At 43.4% G+C, this 22,655-nt stretch overlaps 1 protein-coding gene across 6 annotated transcripts in view; it reads left to right on the plus strand.

Annotated features, from left to right (window-relative positions):
* LOC128454879 (NACHT, LRR and PYD domains-containing protein 12) overlaps positions 1 to 22,344 on the plus strand; it is a 32,419-nt gene extending 10,075 nt beyond the window's left edge. For 3 of the 6 annotated variants that reach the window (XM_053438456.1, XM_053438473.1, XM_053438462.1), the window contains 6 exons: positions 2,440 to 2,613; positions 2,987 to 3,160; positions 6,145 to 6,318; positions 18,885 to 19,058; positions 19,439 to 19,623; positions 19,966 to 22,344. In XM_053438456.1, coding sequence (XP_053294431.1) covers positions 2,440 to 2,613; positions 2,987 to 3,160; positions 6,145 to 6,318; positions 18,885 to 19,058; positions 19,439 to 19,623; positions 19,966 to 20,117 — 1,033 coding nt within the window. In that variant the 3' untranslated portion in view covers positions 20,118 to 22,344. Of the gene's footprint in view, positions 1 to 2,439; positions 2,614 to 2,986; positions 3,161 to 6,144; positions 6,319 to 11,844; positions 12,144 to 12,477; positions 12,616 to 13,067; positions 13,289 to 13,454; positions 15,253 to 18,421; positions 18,596 to 18,884; positions 19,059 to 19,438; positions 19,624 to 19,965 lie in introns of those variants that run through there. The other 3 variants (XM_053438480.1, XM_053438496.1, XM_053438489.1) reach the window with 3 other exon arrangements.
* The last annotated feature ends 311 nt before the right edge of the window (positions 22,345 to 22,655 follow it).

The raw sequence follows: 22,655 nt of genomic DNA on the forward strand, positions 1-22,655 counted from the left end.
TCTTCCAGCCCTCCTTTCTTTGTGGTTCTTGTAGAAGCATACTTCCTTTCATATTTCTTCCCACGTTCTGGTTTCTCCATCTTCTCCACAAACCTTAGCTGGTCAAGTCTCTCTAGGATCTCTTCTTGATTCTTTAGGAACTTCAGGAGCATGTCAAAGTGGTTGTCTGTGGTGACATTATTGCTAGAATTTACCATAAAGGCTAGCCAGTCTCTCTTTACAAAGTCGGGTAACTTGCTCTCAATGGATTTAATGACGAGAGGGTTCTTGATTGCGCCAGAGATTCCCAGCTCTGTGAGGTCTGCTAGGGATTTTTCCACTGCTTGGATCAGGTCGATGACTCTCCTTGGCTGGCTTCCCCTTGCAGGGGGTATTTGCTCCAACTCCTCCAGGATTTCTATGGCAATGGTCGATTTATTTCCATACCGGTTGTCCATGACTCTGAACATATCCTCTGCAGTGTTGTAGGTTGACAGCCGGATATCCTTCCCAATCTTGTCATCCACGCTGCCCAGGAGTTGAATTTTCTTGACCTCGGCTGAGCCAGACGGCTCTCCCTGTCTTTGAAGGCTCTCCCAGTCTTTCTTCCATCTGTGGTATTCTCTTTTGCAGCCTGAAAAGATGGGCAGTGTGGTTGGTTTTATCCTGACAATTGGTTTTGCTGGCGGGGGATGTGCTCTCACTGCTTCAAGTCCTGAGGCTCCTGCAGCCAGCGCATCCTTCGACATCCTCCCTGCAGTGACAAACTCAGCCTTCCTCAGTTCAAGGTTGCCGTTCAAAGCTTTCAGGTCCTTGACCCTGCCATCTAGCTCCTTTCTTTCAGCCTTGGGGATCCACCACTCCCAGTTTGACATAACTCTGGCAGCCTCATTGATCCTTTTCTCCAGTAGAGTCAGGTGCATCTCATATGCATCCAGGTGAGTACTCTCCACAGGTAACTTCTCCGCCCGACTGCAGGCCTTCTCTCCTTCAGTGATTGCAGTTGTGATAGCGTATTGGCCATATCTGGACCACAGGTTTGTTTGGACAATTCTTCTCACCTCTCCAAACCTTGCTTCTGCTTCGTTAGCGGCTCTCTCAACGTCTAGCTCCTCCCTCTCTTCAAGAACCACGTCTTCCTCTTCTGGCTCTTGAGACTCAGCCAAAAGCCCTGTCTTATAATCATCATTCGCTTCAAGAACGATTTTCCGGCAGTATGAGAGCTCGGCGAACTCCTCCCTCAGCTCTGCTTCCACCATGCTGTCTGCCCTTTTCCTGAGGAAGTTGGCCTGTCTGGTGAAGGTGCTTTTCGCAGCGGTTCTCTCCTTCTTGAGCTGCTTCACAGTCTTCTCCACGACGTCTTCCGCCATCTTGACCTCACGGACCAGCACAGCTCTCTTCTCCTGCGTCAACAGCTTTTCCTGGACTTCCAAGGCCTTTTATCCACTTCTCCAAGCTGCTCCGCTGGTTTTCAACTGTCAAGTTATCTGGGTGATGTTTTAAACTGTGCTTGCCCAACTTGAAATGGCACTGTTACACAGAGGACGCAGGACAGCTCAAATCCTTCTCCTTGATTTTATTGAACATGAATCTTTCTGAACATGACCAACAAACATTCCGTAGTCTTATTCGGATTTAGGATTAGGATCAGGATTAGGTTGAAAACCTATTGATAAAGACAAATTAAATCAAGTTAGTTCAAATAAATCAAAATGCCTAATCAAACATTTAAATCAAATCCAAATATCTGTTAGATATCATAAACAAATCTATATAATTACAATATCACTATGATGTAAAACAACAATGGTCTTCCATACAAACATTTTCACCATGTGCGCCTCCACCAAACGTGCCCAAGACGTCACTAAGGACGTCTGCGCCGACCCATGCGCTGTCACATAGAAGACATGACAAACGGGAAAAAGTGCCAGAAACATACGCATTGTGCAAACTACACCTTAGTTCAAAATATAAATAACATACCAATGCGTGCTCTCGTGTCCTCCAATGCACAAACCCTTCATAGCCCGGCCGGAAATCGCGGACCTTTATTTCCTCACCCGTGCTCACTCACCTCACGTGCCGTAATCAGGCAAGTGCCGCCCGGTGTGTGCGCAAATCGAACACGTGTGATTTGCGCATCTCCCCTCCACGCCACTAGAGGTTTTTTAATCTAAATGCGATCTCTGTCTTTACAATAAGTATAGAAACAAACAGGAAGTGACTGTCAGGAGCCATCCCTACTTTAAACATTGTTTAATTACACAAACCTGCTCAGTGACCAAACACAGAGAAGAAGCTGATGAATGAAAAAATTGTCCAACATGTCTGATCTGATATTTATCTTCAGGTCACAGACTGGACTGAGGTCAGCAGCATGTTGAGAGTCTGTGTTGACATGATGACGATCCACAACAACAGGAGGACACATTCAAATATTCATATTTCTTTATCCAGGTTGATGAGCGGCAGTCTGTCAGAGATCAGCTGTTCTTCTCTGACTTCAGCTCTGAGGTCAAACCCCTCTCATCTGACAGAACTGGATCTGAGTAAAAACAACCTGCAGGACTTAGGAGTGAAGGAGCTGTGTGGTTTTGTACAGAGTCCAACTTGTCGACTGGAGACTCTGAGGTCAGTTCACTGACTGACTTTTGTAGATCTCATATCTTTAAAACAGCATTTATACACAATTTATCTCATTTAATTATAATTTAATATAATTCCTCTTCATACATAATTTGAATCCATTCATTAATTTATTTGTGACATCTTAAATATTCAGCTACTTGTTAAAACACTGAGTTTAGTTCTTGAATTCCTAAACTGATCTGCAGGACAGAGACCTGGTCCAAATAATCTATTTTTAGTGAATCCGTTGCTTTTAGTCCAACATGTCTGATTATTTATCTTCCATGTTATGAGTCTGTGCTCACATGAATATGTGTCTGTTATTTTCACACATGAACTCAGTTTAATTTTCAGTCAAGCTTTATTCTTTATCCAGGTTGTGGAGCTGTAGTCTGTCAGAGATCAGCTGTTCTTCTCTGGCTTCAGCTCTGAGGTCAAACCCCTCTCATCTGACAAAACTGGATCTGAATAACAACAACCTGCAGGACTCAGGAGTGAAGGAGCTGTGTGGTTTTCTACAGAGTCCAACCTGTCGACTGGAGACTCTGAGGTTAGACATCATGTTTTAATGTTAAAGGTTCAGTGTTGTTGTGCAATAGTGCTTAAAAAGTGTTACCATAGAATGGTGTGCCTTTAGGCACTCAATAAATCTGGTTATCAAAATGAAATATAAAACATTAATATTTAAAATATTTATATTAAATCATAACTTTAATTGGTTAAAGTTCTCGCGGGGCACCACCCTTCATAGAAGGGAAAAGATAGCCAATTTATTGATTAAGATCAGTCTCATTTAGATCTAGTTCAATTTGAAATCTCAATATTTTACAATTAAAGATTATATAATGAACAATGAAGGTTATGGAGCTCTTAACAGTGTAACGGTTGGCAATATTAATGACAGAACATTTGTGAAAGAAGAACATTTATTATGAACATAATAAAGTATAAAACACAAATTACTAAACAATCAAACTAACTAACAAGGAGGTGTGTGAGTGTGTGTGTGTGAATGTAAATTAGCATGCTTAAAAAAATGGTCCCTAAGATAAGAGATGCTATGCGTGTCTGTGTGGATGTGAATCAGATAATGATAGAGTCAGGGACAAAGCCTGTGGTGAGCCTAACTAGCATTAACCTTCATTTAACTTATACCTACAACGTCACAGCATATATCAAACTTGTAAACACACAGAATTGAGTAAACAGTCTTGCTTAACATGTATAATTATTAAGCCCAGATTATGTTACCAGTCCGAGGGAAAGAGGGAAAGAAGTTGCTGTTCAGTTTGCAGTTCTGTGACGTCTCCTGGCTTTGTGGTCGTAGAGTTCTGCATTCGCGATTCTGTCGAGCCGTGTGCTCAGATGCTGGTTGAAGTTTTCCTGCAGGACATCGCGTCGCTACGAGGAGTTTTGTAAAGCTTGAAGGGCGAGGAGATTTCCTTGAAGATGAGCTGGGAGCTGCAACTCTGACGTCTGGTTGTGGGTTAGATAGAGAAGGAAGCTGGATCAGCCAGGCCCCCCCCTTGGCGATGTAGGAGAAGAGAGGCTGGACAGCCTGCTGGCCATCGAAGGATTGTGGAGAGAGAGACTGTAGCAGCCTTCTATCCTTGGAGGGATGAGAGAAGAGAAAGATTTTGGGGAGACCTCTCCTTATATTGGCCCCGGTGACCTCACGGGTCTTGGACCAGAGTGACCAATAGGAGTTGACCCTGGTGGTTCTTGACACCTTTGTGTGACATTGTCCAGACCCCAGGACATGCAGCATCCTGTTACATCCTCTGGGAGACTGAGTTCCTTGACTTTCTAAGATCAATGGAATCTGTGGCATCTTGGGGGATTGAGTCCACTCCAGCAAATGCAATATGTTTGTTTCAAGTTTGACTGAAAGGAGGCCTGTGGTTTGCACAAAAACCATGTCCCAACAGTGTGTAGAATGTAGTGACATCTAGTGATGAAGTGTTGTGATGCAGATGAACACCCCTTACCTCCCCCCCTTCCAAACATGACAGACAACCTGTTGTAGCTTCAGTAAAGAGGAACGGCTCCTGATGTAAATGTAAAGTATTTAAATGTAAAGTATTTAAATATAAATTATTTGATTCTAAATTATTAAAATATTAAGTATTTACATATAAATGGCTCATTCTAAAGTAAAGAAAACAACAACTGGTTCAATTTAGATGAAACTAGTGAAAACATCTCTAGGATTCTTTTCTCTTCAGGTTCTAACAATGGATCCTTTCACCTGAATCTTCCACACTGGAGCTTTAATTTCAAAGGTCAGAACATGTATTCCTAACAGTGAACACTGATACTGAGCTGAGATCTGTTTGTAGAATGAGCGCTGAGGACCGAGTCAGGCTCAATGTGACTGAAGTTTTACTGAAAGAGAAACAATCCAATGCTGGACATTGTGTACATGTAATGTTTCTGTGGAATCTAACCAGGACTTGTCCCGGTGGTCCTGTGGACTGACCACATGACAGCGTTGGGCGTTGGTGTTCTGGGACTGGGCTCAGGGTCCAGAGACCAAGTTGATTATATTTGATGTCTTTTATTTTTAGGACCAAGTTCTTCAGCCCTGTTTCTTCCACTTTGGGTTCATTTCCAACATGAAACCCTTCCTCTGGTTTCAGGACTTACACGGGGTCCTCCATGCCTTTATCTTTTCACCACTAGATCTCTGTCCCGCCCAGTACACACGTGTTCCTCAGGCTCCCTGCACCACTTTCAACTGGTCCAACTGCTGCTCAGATCATCACCAATTCAAGAAAACATGATCATAGAACTGCTCGCCCTTTCACACATCAACTGTGGAACATGTTCTGACAAGTGGGTCGGACATTTTCTGGAGCTGAAGCAGCAGCAGGAGATTGTCCGGGTCCGACTCGTTCACAGCAACAGGAACATGTGGGGACATTCAGACGAGGGGCGGAGCCAAAACACATATCTCCATTATAACCATGGTTAAGTTAAGGTATGTTAAGGTACAGATTCACTGTGAAGGAGTTAGTGACGTCTCCAGGTGTCGTACATGTGAACGTAGTCCACTTGTTCACGTGTACGACTCCTGAACATGTCCAGCAAGATATCTAGAGACATCTAGTGGTGAAGTTATATATTACAAACAACTGAGCCCTGAGGACACGAGGACTTTCAAGCTGTTTTCAGTCATGAACTCTGTAAAATAGTGTCTGGACATTTTCTGGACTTTGACTTTCACTTAAGAAGAACAGGTGGAGCAGCAGGAGGCCGGACATGAAGTATAAATTCTGCTGTGGAAAGATCAGTGTTGTTGTTTACAGCTCATCCACACCGGCATCGGCCCTCATCACCAAAAGCTCTGGAATCTCCTCATATCGTTAAGTGGATATCTTCCTCTTCATCCTGAGATATTTGTGTTCTTCCAGTTTCACGTCCGTCACATGTGTTTGTGTCCTCAACATGTCCACTCGCTCTCTGTGAATCCTCTGGACATTCAACTGCTCTATTCTCACATGGACTCACTCAGAACCTTTATAATTTATCCAGGTTGTGGGGCTGCAGTCTGTCAGAGATCAGCTGTTCTTCTCTGGCTTCAGCTCTGAGGTCAAACCCCTCTCATCTGAGAGAACTGGATCTGAGTGACAACAACCTGCAGGACTCAGGAGTGAAGGAGCTGTGTGGTTTTCTACAGAGTCCAACCTGTCGACTGGAGACTCTGAGGTCCTATCACTGACTGACTTTTGTAGATCTCATATCTATAAAACAGCATTTATACACAATTTATCTGCTTTAATTCTAATTTAAGATAATTCCTCTTCATACATAACTTGAATCCATTCATTAATTAATCTGTGACATTTTATTTATTCAGCTACTTGTTAAAACACTAAGTTTAGTTCTGGATTTCCTAAACCGATCTGCAGGACAGAGACTCATTTTTTGTCCAACATGTCTGATTTTATATTTATCTTACATTTTATCAGTCTGCACTGACATGAATATATGTCTGTTATTTTCACACATGAACTCAGTTTAATTTTCAGTTAATTTGTATTCTTTATCCAGGTTGTGGAGCTGTAGTCTGTCAGAGATCAGCTGTTCTTCTCTGGCTTCAGGTCTGAGGTCAAACCCCTCTCATCTGAGAGAACTGGATCTGAGTGACAACAACCTGAAGGACTCACTAGTGAAGGAGCTGCTTGATCTACAGCAGAGTCCAACCTGTCGACTGGAGACTGTGAGGTCAGTAGATGGTTGGAGTCAGTCCACGCTGCTTTCATCAGTATTTTACTAAACACAGTCAGTATCACAGATCCAGGGTCTGTGCTACCAAGCAGGATTTGTGGTTATCAGGTTAACTTCAGGTTTAGTTTTTTCAGTTCTACGAAGCTCGTCCACTTCTTAACGAGGTAAATCACCATGGTAACTTCTGATGAATGGCTAACCTGCTCCAGGTTAAGTTGGAGATCAACCCGTATAGAAGCTCCGCCCACCGACCACAGTGACTCTACACTGTTGTGTGGTGCACACTCTCCTTAAAGGGACGGATAAGGGAAGTTTAAATCAACGTCTGGTTGGTTCAGTTGATCTCTAACTCACCCAGAACATCTCAATGTCTCCAGACTCATCCTGTCCCCAAAACACCAGATGACCTCAGTCAGCTTCCTGGAGACAGGTCCATGTGTTTTTATTGAGTAGTGATGTCAGAGGTGTCCACCACAGTGTCCTCAGAGACAGAGAGACACTGTGTGTCCTCAGAAACACTGAGACAGTGTGTGACCTCAGAGACAGTTTGTGTCCCCAGAGTCAGTGTGTCAGTGTTTGTCCTCAGAGTCAGTGTGTCAGTGTTTGTCCTCAGAGTCAGTGCTTGTCCTCAGAGTCAGTGCTTGTCCTTGTCCATGTCTTTGATTGGTCAGACACAGTAAACCCCACCCCTTTTATGTGCACACTCTGATCTCGATAAGGAAAACCTCATCGAGTTAACTTAACGAGTTGACGTGAAGACGACAGTTGTTGTTGTTTTCATGTGAACAGGAAGTGAAGCTGGACCACAGCTGACAGCCTCACACGAGGGACAGAGACGGTGTCGTCTTCATCTGATCTGAGACAGTTTGTTCTCTCACTTCATCAGTGAAGAACTGATCAGGTGGATCTTTGTCACAGCTCTGAGATCAGTGGGACTGAAGCCTCTCCTCATCACATGGTAACCAGGAGATCTTTATACAGAGCAGAACCTCTGCTGAGGTCCATCTGTCTCCTCTGGTCCCAGTTTGTCAGAAGCAGATGTTCATCAACACACAGTGAAACATGGCTTCACCTGTAACAGCAGTAAATCCACCTCTCAGGTGTCCACTCTGCACTTTGACCTGCAGAGGACACACACTGAGCTCTTACCGTGTTCATTCCAACACGTGAACATGAAGCAGAGAGGAAGCTGCTCCACCTCTGAACAGGACTGAAGTCCCTGCTGCTCTTTCTACTGGATGAGCTGCATCACTGACTCACAGCTGATGAAGTGAGTCTCTGTGACACTGATGTCTTCTTCTCTGAACAGATGGAGGTGGTGATCTTAGTGGACGTGAGTGTGAAGAGGACAGTGTGTGTGGACGGAGGCTGAGCTGTGTCCTGAGGATCCAGAGGCTGAAGCAGCAGCAGCTTGTGTGTAGTCTCCAATCTACACAACCCCTAATCTGCATGTGTTTGTGAGATGAAGCCGGAGCACCTGGAGAAAACACGGGGAGAACATGCAGCCTTCACACAGGAAGACCCCATCTGAACCGGATTCAAACCAGCAACCTACTTCCCCCGATTGTGTTTATTCACATGAAGAATGTGTTTATTGAAATGACACAACACAAGCAGAATATATAAACCCTCTATAAAGAGTCACATACAGTGTGTTTAAGTTTGTCTTTATTATTGTCCACCTTTGTCCCTCAGTGTGTCTCCATGTGTGTAGAACCACATTCTGTGTATATGTTTGTTTATGATCTTAAAGTTCCTGGATTCACGTCACTAATTGATTTTATTCAACACAAAGTTAAACACATTGAAATCACTTTGAGTTTAAAATCAGAGTTTTGTCTTTGACACAAAAGATCAAAACTCTGGACTTAAAAATGGGACGTTTTCATTTCTGCATCAGGTGCAGAGCGGTGGTTGCTTTTCTACTTTTGACCCACAGGTGGCGCTGCAGAGTAACAGCAGCACATCCCAGTCAAAGCCTTTATATTCAGTCTATGAGTCAAACACATGGATCATTTCCTCTGTGACAAACCAGATGTAACGAAAAGAAAATCATCTTAGAGAGAAAAGTTCTGTTTCTACATGTCTCTGCTTTAATGCTCAATAAACATCCTTCCACCGACTTCACTGGAATCATGACTCAGCTTTTCTTTCCTCTTCAAACAAACTGGTGGAAACATCTAGTCCTTGGTGCAGGTAAAAGAACAAAATCACCAGTTTGACATAATGAAAACAACCATATGAAAAGTGAATGAGACATTTACAGTATGAAGAAGTCGATGAAGAGCAGAGCATCTTTAAGTCTCTGAGGAAACTGTTAACGATATTTCATAGAAAACACCAGGATTCTATACAAACGTCCTTGTGCATGGCCTTGTGGTGTTTGAACTATAATTACTAATTAACTTTAAACCAATTGTAAACCAGGTTGTAATTTAGGAAATTAAATGCCAGTGTATTCAGATGCATGTATTCCTGTGTGTTGAAATCTGGCGATACTATGAGTTCCCGTAGCAGGAGGGAAGGTGAAGGACTACACATAATACTCTGTTCCCAGTATAGAGATGGATCAAAGGAGCCAATGTATGGAAAGACTGTGTTTGTTGTACCAGAATTAAATATAAAGGAAAGAACAGCAGATCACAGTATATACAATTGAGACGTTGGCAATAGCAATGGCATCACAGTGGACAGAGCAAAACCAAATTAATGAGCATTGGTATCACTACAGTCATCCCACAGCAAAGCAGATACACTGTATGAAACACACCAGACACTATTCAGACGACATCACACACAGAAGTCTGGTTCATGTGGATCCCAGCTCACTGAGCATCGAGGGCAATGAAATGGACAAAACAATCTTTAAAACAGGAGAGAGTCACAGAGGAAGCTTTCAGTGAGAACCAGCTAAAGCAGGAATTAGAAGCAACATCATGACTGACTGGAAAAACAATGAGGGAGGAAATAGATCATCGATATAAAATAAAACAAAATGTGGGAGGAATGAAAACAATGATTAAAACAGCAGAGAGCAAACAGTCATATCAAGGTGAAGATGAGGACTCACAGGATTAAACAATCATTTAATATCATTCATCAGTGTGAATGTGGGTCAGGGGCAGAAAGTGTGGAGCATCAGAAACATAAAGAGAAAGAGAAAAGCTACAGAAGCAGCTGAGGAAATGTTAAACCTAAAGAATCTGTTCAGTGTTGAGGAAGCAAAATATAAAGTTTGAGTTTTTAAAAGAAACTGGATCAATGAGGAGGATCTAAGTTGAAAGGTTTGTTATTGGTCGTCATGTATTTCCGCAGACCAAACACTCCAGCACAGTAGGTGGCGCTAACGCACCTTGAACCTCAGGTGCCACCCTCCATGAAAGCAGAAGAAGATCCCGGAGCAGTCCCACCCATAGATATATATATAAGTAAAGGCTAGATGTCTCATCCACGTTTCCGGTCAACGGAGTCGAACGTCCGCACATGGAGGCCATCTTGCCACAGGCAGCTCGCCCACCCATAACATCTAACACGTGTTAGTAGTGGTGCATGTACTTTTTAAATAAAAAAAAAATTGTAAAATGTATATTTGTAAAGGGAAATCTTGTACATATATAGAACACTATTCTATTTTTTAGAAAATAACATAATTATTCATAAGTATGCAGTGTCATAACTACATCTCTGACGTTTGTAACAAACCGAACCGTTTAAAAATCGGTTGAGAATTTAGCAAGTTATGGTTATTTTAAAAGTACGTACCACTACAACACAATGTTATGGGTGGGCGAGCTGCCTGTGGCAAGATGGCCGCCATGTGCGGACGTTCGACTCCGCTGGCCGATACATCTAGACTTTATATATATCTATGGTCCCACCCACCTGCAGCAGGTGAAGCTCATCACTCAGCTGATTGAAGGATCTCAGGGGGAGGAGCTGCTACACGTCACTACAGCAAACAGCGTTTTAACAGACACTTTCATTTGAACCAGTTTCACAACTGAAGTGAACTGAACGTGTTTCACACTGACTCACACATTCCTTCCTGTTCAGAGTCATTTCCTCTAAGTTGGTCACTTAGCTCTTCCTGTTAGCGTTAGCATTGATGTGTTGACTCCATTGTTCCAGAGTGTTGTTGCTTTGTCAGCTCATTAACGCAGCCGCTCTAATTCTTCATGTCATTATTAATAACCACACTAACGGCTTCATTGTGAGCTGCTAAATACACAGTGTGTAGCTGAACACAGTCAAACACGTGTTTCACTGCTCTGAGCTGCTCGTTAGCTTCTTTATTGTTTACATGGATTAGTCTCATGACATTTCATCACATTACAGGAACCATGTCATGTGAAATGTTAGTATTATATATAATGTAATGTTGCAGAGTATTTTTGTGTTACACAATCACACAACAAACCAGTGGTTGTGAAGAGAGTTTCTGTTTGTGCTCATACAGCCCAGGTTTTAATGGAGCCCTGATCTTTGGATGGGAAGCTTCTGAATGGATGAAACCACGTTGAACCTCCAGCAACACACTTCACAACATCCACCTTTTCCTGCCAAGGCGTTAGGAAGTAGCCCTCCATATATTCCCCATCCACACAGCACATGCTCCTGTTGCTTTAAGGTTCTGACTTTGACCGCTGAAATGCTGAAATAGTTTGTGACTTTGACGTTATTGTGGAATCAGAATATTCACTAGTGAACTTAACAAATAAGATAAAAGAGTTTGAATTGATGTTAAACTGTGGACATTTGGGTGAAAGTTGATAATGTGACGACCAAATGTTAAATATATTATGGAACTCTCTGAGTCTGACTATCAGGAGAAGACGTTTAAAAGAACAAGTCTGGTTATTTTTTTTAGTTTTCTTCTTGATGATATAAACATATTGTGTGTGCATCCACAGCCTGACACTTCTCATGTGTTTGTGCCATAGAGCTCCATCCGCCGCTGGAAATAGTCCCCATCAAAGTCACTGTTTCTTCCTGTGAGCGGCTGTTTCAGGAAGCTCCACTCCACAGGACAACGTGCCAAGTTTCACGTTATAGCGTGAAGATGATCTTCCCATTCGAGAGTAAAGCAGCTATTCATACAATTTAGACTCGTGAAAACATCACTGATTATTTTATATTTGATTTATAACAATAGATCATTTCACCTGAATCTTACACACTGGAGCTCTAACTGGTCTGTGAGCAACTCTCATATCTACTGTAAAGAGAGAGAGGAGGAGCCTGAGAACAGGGAGTGGTCAGACTCCATTTTCACCTGGATGAGTAGAAGGAAGGAAAGTGAGCAGGTGAGTGTGAACACAACTTTCTGAAAGTTTTACTGTCTCACTCTCACACCTGCTGTTAAAATCCGTCTGTTCATCAAGGGTTTAATAACAGAACGTGTTTTCACAATCATACATTACAGTCACCTGTGTGTGCGAGTGCGTTTGTGTGTTTGTGTTTGTGTGTGTGTGTGTGTGTGTGTGTGTGTGTGTGTGTGTGTTAGTTTGTGTGTGTGTGTGTGTGTGTGTGTGCGTGGGTGTGTGTGTGTGCGTGTCCTTGCTTGGTATTTTTTGGTGTGTTTCTTGAACAGACTGGTTTGTCCTGTTTCCTGTGAGCTCACAGTGTTTTTCCTCTCAGACTGAAGATGAGTGGTTATGATGAGGAAGAGGAGGACAGAGCAGAGTCTCCAGTGTTCAGCTGTCTGTTTCTGAAGAGTGACTGGTCCATGAGTCCTCCTCCAGTCTTCAGTAATGAACCTGGACCCTCACCCACAGAGTAAGAGACTGTTGCTACTGTGACCTGCTCTGAAGAGGATCTAGTTTCCTCTAGTGTGGCCCCTGCATTAGGACACAGCTTCATTAAAGTTGGTGACTAATCTCTCAGAATCACTCAAAGAGCTCAGACCTCCACCAAGAACCAACACGCTCCTTATGAAACCACTTTGAAATCCAGTAGAGACTCATTTTGATTTGGATCTGCACCAAATTCTACACACTGGTAAACATCAGTCCTCTGAACATGTCTGTGAAAGAGGACACCCCCCCCCCCCCCCCCGATCTGGTTCACAGACCACACCCTTCCACCAAGTTTGCTGGTAATCTGTTGTTTTTTATAATCCCACTAACGAACCAACAAACAAACATACTGGGTGAAAACAAAACCTCCTTGACAGAAGTAATGACAACCTGTGACTGTGACATGTGAGTTATCAGGAAATGTCTTCACAGGGAGAGGAAGAGGAGTCATGTTTCTGAGGAGGAGCAGTCATCCTTCTGTGCTTCGTGTCAGGACGTCCTGAAGGATCCAGTCTCCACCAGGATTGGACTCTGGTTCTGCAGACAGTGCATCACCTCATACTGGGACCAGTCTGGTTCTTCAGGAGAATCATCCTGTCCCCAGTGTGGACAAAGATCCAGAACAGGAGTTGGAGCTCAGACAGCCGGTCAGTGTGAGGTTTTTTATTTTGTTCCTTCATACAACATCAACATTTAACATCGTTAGAAAAGCACAAAGTTAAAAAGCTTTTATTTTCTGTAGTTTTTCTGTTTCTGATGAAAACATTCAGCAGATTCTCAGATTCTCTGTCTCTCACATTGTTTCTTGTCTTTCAACAGATCGTGGTCTGCAGGAGGTTGTAGATGAACATAAGCTCAGTGTGAGGAGGAGATGTGAACATGTGACTGAAGGAAGTGATGAAACAGGAAGTAGAACCCTCCTCAACAGGATCTACACTGAGCTCTACATCACAGAGGGACAGAGTGAAGAGGTTAATACTCAACATGAGGTGAGGCAGCTTGAGACGGCTTCCAAGAAGAAGATCCTCCAGGACACTCCCATCAAGGTCCACGACATCTTTAAAGCCTCCACTGACCAGCAGAGCAGAATCAGAGTCGTCCTGACCAACGGAGTCGCAGGCGTTGGAAAAACCTTCTCGGTGCAGAAGTTCACTCTGGACTGGGCAGAGGGTTTAGAAAACCAGGATGTGGGTCGGCTGGCTGTGCTTTCGTTCAGGGAGCTGAACCTGGTGAAGGACCAGCCGCACAGTCTTCTCACGCTGCTCCATGTTTTCCATCCAGCGTTACAGAAGCTCACGGCAGAGACGCTCGCTGTCTGTAAACCTTTGTTCATCTTTGACGGCCTGGATGAAAGCAGACCTTCTCTGGACTTCAACCACAGGGAGCTTGTGTCTGAGGTCACACAGAGGTCATCAGTCAACGTGCTGCTGACAAACCTCATCCGGGGGAATCTGCTTCCCTCAGCTCTCGTCTGGATAACCTCCAGACCTGCGGCAGCCAATCAGATCCCTCCTGCATGTGTCGACAGGGTCACAGAAGTACGAGGCTTCACTGACGCCCAGAAGGAGGAGTACTTCAGGAGGAGATTCAGTGATGAAAAGCTGTGTAGCAGAATCATCTCACACATCAAGACGTCCAGGAGCCTCCACATCATGTGTCAAATCCCTGTTTTCTGCTGGATCACTGCTACAGTTCTGGAGCACATGTTGACCACAGACCAGAGAGGAGAGCTGCCCAAGACCCTGACTGACCTGTACTCACACTTCCTGCTGGTTCAGACAAAGAGGAAGAACAACAAGTACGGTGAGGGACATGAGACGACTCCACAACAGCTTACGGAGGCTGACAAGGACGTTCTCCTGAAGCTGGGGAGGCTGGCACTTAAACATCTGAGGGAAGGAAACATCATGTTCTACCAAGAAGACCTGGAGCGGTGTGGTCTTAATGTCACAGAGGCCTCGGTGTACTCAGGAGTTTGTACTGAGATCTTCAGAAGAGAGTGTGTGATCTTCCAGAAATCAGTCTACTGCTTTGTTCATCTGAGCGTTCAGGAGTTTCTGGCTGCAGTCTACATGTTCCACTGTTACACCGTGAGGAACACAGAAGAACTCAACGACTTCTTGGGAACATATAGGGAAACAGACAGTAACTTCACCCTGGATGACCTCCTGAAGAGAACCATGAAGAAATCCCTCACCAGCACAAATGGTCATCTGGACCTGTTTGTTCGCTTCCTTCACGGCCTCAGTCTGGATTCCAACCAGAGAGTCTTGGGAGACCTGCTGGGTCAGACAGAGAACAATCCAGAGATCATCCAGAGAGAAATCAACAACCTGAAGAAGATGAAGAGTGATGACATTTCTCCTGACAGAAGCATCAACATCTTCCACTGTCTGACTGAGATGAACGACCACTCAGTTCATCAGCAGATGAAACAGTTCCTGACGTCAGAGAACAAATCAAAGGATAAACTCTCTGAGATCCACTGCTCAGCTCTGGCCTACATGCTGCAGATGTCAGAGGAGGTTCTGGATGAGTTGGACCTGAAGAAGTTCAACACAACATACCAGGGTCGACGGAGACTGATCCCAGCTGTGAGGAACTGTAGGAAGGCTCGGTGAGTCTAGACATGATCAATAACATGTTCAATCAGTGGAGATGAGTCGTTCTTCAAATACACTCAGTGTTAAATGATCCTCATTGTTTTGGGCAGCATGGTGTTGCAGTGGTCAACACTGTTAGTGCAGCCTTTCTGTGAGGAGGAGGTTATGCTGGTGTCTGCAGGGTTTTCTCTGGGTTCTCCAGCTTCCTCCACAAACCATAAGATATATATATTACATTACATTTAGCGACTTACAATAAGTGCATTCAACCATGAGGGTAGAAACCCTGAACAACAAGAATCAAGAAAGTACTATCACTTCAAGATAGCCAAACTAGAAAATGCTATAAGTAAGTGCCATTTAAGTGCTACTAAATTGTTAGTTTAAGCTTTTATTCAAGGTATATTCAGAAGAGGATTGTTTTTAATTTGTGGTGGAAGACCAGAGCCTGGGGCAGAACCTGCGCCGCCCTCTGACTGAGAAGGGGGAGTATTCTCCTGATGTTGTACAGTATGTATGTACAGGAACATGATGTTGCAGTAATGTTGGCAGTGAGGGAGAGTTGACTGTCGAATGTCACACCCAGGTTCCTAGCAGTCTGAGTGGGGGTTAACACAGAGTTATCAAGGTTAATAGTCAGGTCATAGGTGGGAGAAGCTTTTCCCTGGAAGGAAAATTAGTTCAGTCTTGTAGAGGTAGGAAGAGAGCAGGGGGAGAGCAGAGCCTAAGACACCCAGGTCCTCAAGGGAGGAAATAAGGATCTGGTGGTTCACTGTGTCCAATGCAGCAGAAACATCTAGTAGGATAAGGACAGAGCAGAGAGAGGCTGCTCTAGCAGTGTGAAGCTGCTCAGCGACAGCAAGGAGGGTAGTCTCAGTTGAGTGGCCTGCCTTGAAACCAGACTGTTGAGGGTAAAAAAAGTAGTTATGGTGAAGATAGGAGGAGAGTTGATCAAAGATAACGCGCTCAAGAGTTTTGGAAACATAGGGAAGAAGAGAGACAGGTCTGTAGTTATTTACGTTTGACGTTATTGACGTTTCAATAAGAGATGATTTACTCTTGCCTCCTTCAGAGAATTAGGGAAATAGCCAGTTGACAGGGAAGTGTTGATAAGATGGGTGAGAAAAGGAAGACGGCCAGGAGGGATAGACTGGAGAATGTGAGAGGGGATGGGGTCAAGGGGGCAGGTGGTCGGGCGGACGGAGGTTACCAAGGTCAGAACTTGATTGGGAGACAGGGTTGAAAGAGGAAAGCGAATGGGATGAAGATGAAGTTGATGGAAATGTAGTTATAGAAGGAGGACTATAAAATGTGGAGTGTATGTCATCTATCTTTTTTGTGAAGTAGTTGACAAAGTGGGAGGAAGGAGAAGGGGGACTGGGGTGTCAAGGAAGTTGTAAAAGATGGAGAAGAGTTTTTTGGGGTTGGAAAATGAGGATAGAATTCTGGATTGATAGAAGGAGCTTTTGGCTGTGGAAATAGAGGCAGAGAAAGAGGAGAGAAGCGACTGATAAGTGAGCAGGTCGTCTGGGTGTTTGGATTTTCGCCATTTCCTTTCTGATGCTCGCATAGTGGCTCTGTTGGCGCACACCGGGTCAGACAACCACGGAGCTGGGAAGGACTTGCTGACCTGTCGTGACGTAAGAGGACAGAGAGAGTCAAGAGAGGAGGTCAGAGTAGAAAGGAGAGTGTCTCTGGCAGAGTTAGGATGCATGAGTGAGAGAGTCAGTGTAAGGGAGGGCTGATAAAACAGAGGAGGCTAGAGAGGCAGGAGAGAGGGAACGAATGTTGCGACGGACAGGTACAGAGTCTGTTGATGTGTTCAGGTTGTCAGTTTGAGAGAGTGGGAGAGAGTTAGAGATAAAGAAGTGGTCGGAGACATGAAGTGGGGTTACAGTGAGGTTAGATGTTGAACAGTTTCTGATGAAAATATAGTCGAGGAGGTTACCGGCTTTGTGAGTAGGAGGGGAAGGACTGAGTGAGAGAGCAAAAGAAGACAGTAACGGTAATAGGTCAGATGACTTCTCTGTCTGGATGTTAAAGTCACCCAGCAGGATAAGTGCAGGGAAGTCAAGTGATTGCTGGGTAGCAAAGCCAGAGATGAAGTCTGCCTTGTGGGTTCGCTTAAAACAGTTCCTGTTTTTACACCAGAGTGATGATGGTTGGCTACAGCTGTGCTGACCACACCCCCTGCCTATGAGTCAATTAGGCCCCAGCTGGTAATGGCCCAGCAATAGAAACTCAGCAGAGTTCAACACAAGAGAGACCTGTCACTTTAATCAGTGATCAGGTGAGTTTCACAAAATCTCCTAAAAACAGATTATGGACGAAGTCTATTTACCTCAAAAGGTAGAAAGTAAAATAGAACTTAGTCCAAAACAGAATTGGAATACAAATCAAGCACTTTAACCTTAGCTGGTTCCCTTTTAACTCTCAATCACTTGAGTGAAACTGTATACAAAAGCCGAGCTCATACAATTCAAGGTAAGACCAAACAGTACAAACTATCAATCTAGGTGACCTAAGACAGCAGATACAATAGTAATCTAGCAGAGAAGCTTATTAAAGAATATACTTGTCTAAATCCAAGTAGTCCAATAGTATGGAACCCCAGAAGTCCAATGCACACTCTCTCTCTCTCTCTTTCTATATATATATATATTTATATATGAGCAAACAGCTAGCACAGTGTGAGGAGACGATCACTGAATCAGTGTTTGGATGAGAATCACTGACGGTTCCTTTAAACTGAAGAAGCAGGAAATATAGTTTATTCTTCTTTCTTGTCAAACTAGAGTTCCCACCCTGTGTTTTTCCTTCACCACCAACCAGTGCAGTGTCCGTTCCTCCAGGTTCCTGACATGTTGACTTCACAATAATATAAGGTCACTGTGACCCTTCACCTTTGACCACTGAAATCTAATCAGTATATCTTTGAGTCAAAATGTGAAGAAATCCCCTAAAGACAGACAGGAGATATCATGTTCAAGAGGCCATGAACATGGTCTCTGACCTTTATCTTTGACCTTTGACCTCCTGAATCTAATGAGTTCCTCTGTAAGTCTGAATGAATGCTTGTACCAAATCTGAAAGGATTATCTTGATGGTCAAATGATCATGTTTGTATTAATGTTGTGTTTTCTGATTTAATTCTTATAGATTTGATATTTTCTTTAATTACAGACTCGGTGGTTGTCGACTCTCAGCAACTCACTGTGAAGTCGTGGCCTCAGCTCTGAAGTCAGACCCCTCACATCTGAGAGAACTGGATCTGAGCGACAACGAGCTGCAGGATTCAGGAGTGAAGCTGCTGCGTTCTGGACTGGAGAGTCCAAACTGTCGACTGGAGACTCTGAGGTCCTTAAATTCTTGTTCACTTTTCAGACTTTCTTACTTATTGGGTCATTATTTGTTTAAATTGTCACAGTTCTGCTCTGCTCAGTGTTTAATTACACAATCTGCTCAGTGACCGACACACAGAGAAGAAGTTGATGAATGAAACAATGGTCCAACATGTCTGATCTGATATTTATCTTCAGGTCACAGACTGGACTGAGGTCAGCAGCATGTTGAGAGTCTGTGTTGACATGATGACGATCCACAACAACAGGAGGCCACATTCTAATATTAATATTTCTTTATCCAGGTTGAGTCTCTGCAGACTATCAGAGATCAGCTGTTCTTCTCTGGCTTCAGCTCTGAGGTATAACCCCTCTCATCTGAAAGAACTGGATCTGAGTAACAATGACCTGCAGGACTCAGGAGTGAAGGAGCTGTGTGGTTTTCTACAAAGTCCAACCTATCGACTGGAGACTCTGAGGTCAGTTCACTGACTGACTTTTGTAGATCTCATATCTATAAAACAGCATTTATACACAATTTATCTCATTTGATTCTAATTAAACATAATTCCTCTTCATACATAACTTGAATCCATTCATTAATTAATCTGTGACATTTTTAATATTCAGCTACTTGTTAAAACACTGAGTTTAGTTCTGGATTTCCTAAACTGATCTGCAGGACAGAGCCCGGGTCCAAATAATCTATTTGTACTGAATCAGGATCAGTTTTTAGTCCAACATGTCTGATTTCATATTTATCTTCCATGTTATGAGTCTGTGCTGACATGAATATGTGTCTGTTATTTTCACACATGAACTCAGTTTAATTTACAGTTAAGTTGTATTCCTTATCCAGGTTGAATCACTGCAGACTGTCAGAGATCAGCTGTTCTTCTCTGGCTTCAGCTCTGAGGTCAAACCCCTCTCATCTGAGAGAACTGGATCTGATAGGAAATGACTTGCAGGACTCAGGAGTGAAGGAGCTGCTAGATCTAAAGCAGAGTTCAGGCTGTCGACTGGAGACTCTGAGGTCAGTAGATGGTTGGTGTCTGTCCTTGCTGCTTTCATCAGTATTTTATTAAACCCAGTCAGTATCACAGATCCAGGGTCTGTGCTACCAAGCAGGATTTGTGGTTATCAGGTTAACTTCAGGTTTAATTTTTTCATTCTACGAAGCTCGTCCACTTCTTAACGAGGTGAAACACCATGGTAACTTCTGATGAACGGTTAACCTGCTCCAGGTTAAGTTGGAGATCAACCCGTATAAAAGCTCCACCCACGGAACACAGTGACTCTCCACTGTTGTGTGGTGCACACACTCCTTAAAAGAACAGATATGGGAAGTTAAATCTCTGTAACACTGATATCTTGTTCTCTCAACAGATGGAGGGAGGAATCTTTGTGGAGGTGAGAGTGAAGAGGACAGTGTGTGTGGACGGAGGCTGAGCTGTGTCCTGAGGATCCAGAGGCTGAAGCAGCAGCAGCTTGTGTGTAGTCTCCGATCTACACAACCCCTAATCTGCATGTGTTTGTGAGATGAAGCCGCTGCTTCATCATATAGGTGCAGCATAGTGGCTGGCACCTCTTTGCGCCATGCAAAGCATTACATATTACTATTCTCCATACTTCTTATTTTTATTTCTTCTGCCAAAAAGTTTGGCGCTTCTCCTCGAGACCCAAAACCCCAAGACTACAAATTCCGTCGCACATTCACGAGACCCAAAAATAAACCTGTGGAATTACGTCGAATGGTGTGCTATGTGTTTATAAGAATTCCATCCCCCGGTTTGCACAAAAATTGCGATAACGTGGCCAAAAATGTACAATGGGAGTCTCAGGGTGTTTTCAGGTCACTAAAACTGCTCTCAACTCCCCAAACGGAGGTCCTCAGACATTATTTTTAGCCCACGGCTCCCACGGCTCCATTTCCTAGCTCTCACGAATAAAAAATATATCCGGTTGTAGTGTCAAGCCTCAAAATGTTTTCATTTTCCAGAAAGGACTTATAGTTTTTGAGTAACAAGTATTTGTTTGATGACGGTGCTAGAGGGTGGAAAAATGTCTCTTCTATTAAAACTAATGATAATATCAGGAGGAGAATTTATGAAATGAGAAGTATGTTTCTAAACTGCTCATACGGCCTCTTTTTTTACTCTCAACAATATAGATATAATCTTGTTCGTCCAAGCCTTGTGTTTTCATTTCACGGGTAGGAGTTATAGATTTTGAATTAGAGCATTTTGTTCTGGACGTTCTCCTGAGGTCTGATGTCTCTCTCACGTCGCACCTGCGGTAATCAGTGAGTCACACACGCAGAGGGAGGGGGGCCAGAGGTGGAAAGGGGGACAATGAGATCTATTTATAACTCCTTCACAGGTGTTAATAAATACTATAGGTAGTGCAGTCAGTAGAGCAGAAGGACAGAGAGCCAGAGGTGGCAGGTTCAAGTCCCAGTGTGGGACAGATTTTTTTTCTTTGTTTTTCAGTGGGGAACTGTTGAACTCCTTAAACAAACAACTGTCAATGATATTGAAAGACAATGTGATTGGCTCTTCATCAGATTCCTGTATAAGTGTCTATGAAGTGATAGTGATAGCGCCACCTAGTGGTCAGTGTGATAATTAAGTTTTAGCAATCTGTCCAAAATCAGGCCACATAATCCTGATTTTCAGGACATGATGACATGACTTCATCATGTCCTGATGAAGTCAAGACTATAACTGCATACACTCTAATAGTGATAGCGCCACCTAGTGGTCAGGCTGAAAATGAAGTTTTAGCAATCGACCCCATAATTCTGTCACATGATCAAAGTCAAGTCCCGATGAAGTCAAGACTATAACTGCATACACACTAATAGTGATAGCGCCACATAGTGGTCAGTTTGAAAATGAAGTTTGAGCAAACGGTCCCAAATTGAACAAACTTCATCAGATTCCTGACCTGAACAGATATATTAGTGTATTTATTGATAGTGATAGCGCCACCTAGTGGTCGGTGTGAAAATGAAGTTTGAGCAAACGGTCCCAAATTGAACAAACTTCATCAGTTTCCACACCTGAACAGATATATTAGTGCGTATGCAGTCATAGTGATAGCGTCACCTAGTGCTCAGTGTGAAAATGAAGTTTTAGCAATCGCTGCCAAAATCCTGTCACATGATCAGTGTCCTGAAGAGATCTATGCTGCTGATCAAGTCTCTCTCTCTCTTAAACCAGTCTCTCTCTCTCTGTTTCTCTCTCTCTCTGGGTCTCTCTGTCTCTCTCTCTCTCTCTCTCTCTCTCTCTCTTATACCAGCCAGTCTCTCACTCTCTCACTCTCTCTCTCTCTCTCTCTCTCTCTCTCTCTCTCTCTCTCTCTCTCTCTCTCTCTCTCTCTCTCATTTATACCAGCCAGTCTCTCTCTCTCTCTCTTTCTGTCTCTCTCTCTCTCTCTCTCTCTCTCTCTCTCTCTCTCTCTCTCTCTCTCTCTCTCAAATTGACACAGTCTGTCTCTCTTCCCAAAAAAACAAAAAGTCTCTTATCGACCCGGATGCAGAAGGCACCCATTCGAGATTTCTCGGCAGGAGGAATTTTCCAGTTCTAATCAATGCTGTAAATTCTCTGATCTTTCTGATCTTCTCTGTTACACGTGGCATGTTTTGTACTTGTGTCCGTCCTGGGAGACGTATCCTCACGTGTCTCACTCACTTTGTTAACCCTGTGAGACAAATTGTTATTTGTGAATATGGGCTCAACAAATAAAGTTTGATTGATTGATTGATTTATTGATTGATATTTGGTGTCAGTTCTACACAGTTTGAGGAAGTGGTGATGTGTTATCTGTCTTTATTTACACTCTTCTGTTTTAGTAAATCCACACAGTAGCAACGACCAACTGAGAAGGTCTTCAAATTTAAAACAGGGTGAAATACAGACATGTCACAGGTTGTGGAGGAAGTGCAACTGACAAGTAGAAAATACTTTTAGTTTTTAATATTGTTCATGGTTCAGATTGTTTCAGAAGTGAATTTAAGGGTTTGGAGTTTAATCGTGCACTTGTTTAACATTTTACACACACACACACACACACAC

The sequence above is a fragment of the Pleuronectes platessa genome, chromosome 2 (assembly GCF_947347685.1).
Source record: "Pleuronectes platessa chromosome 2, fPlePla1.1, whole genome shotgun sequence".
Lineage (NCBI taxonomy): Eukaryota > Metazoa > Chordata > Actinopteri > Pleuronectiformes > Pleuronectidae > Pleuronectes > Pleuronectes platessa.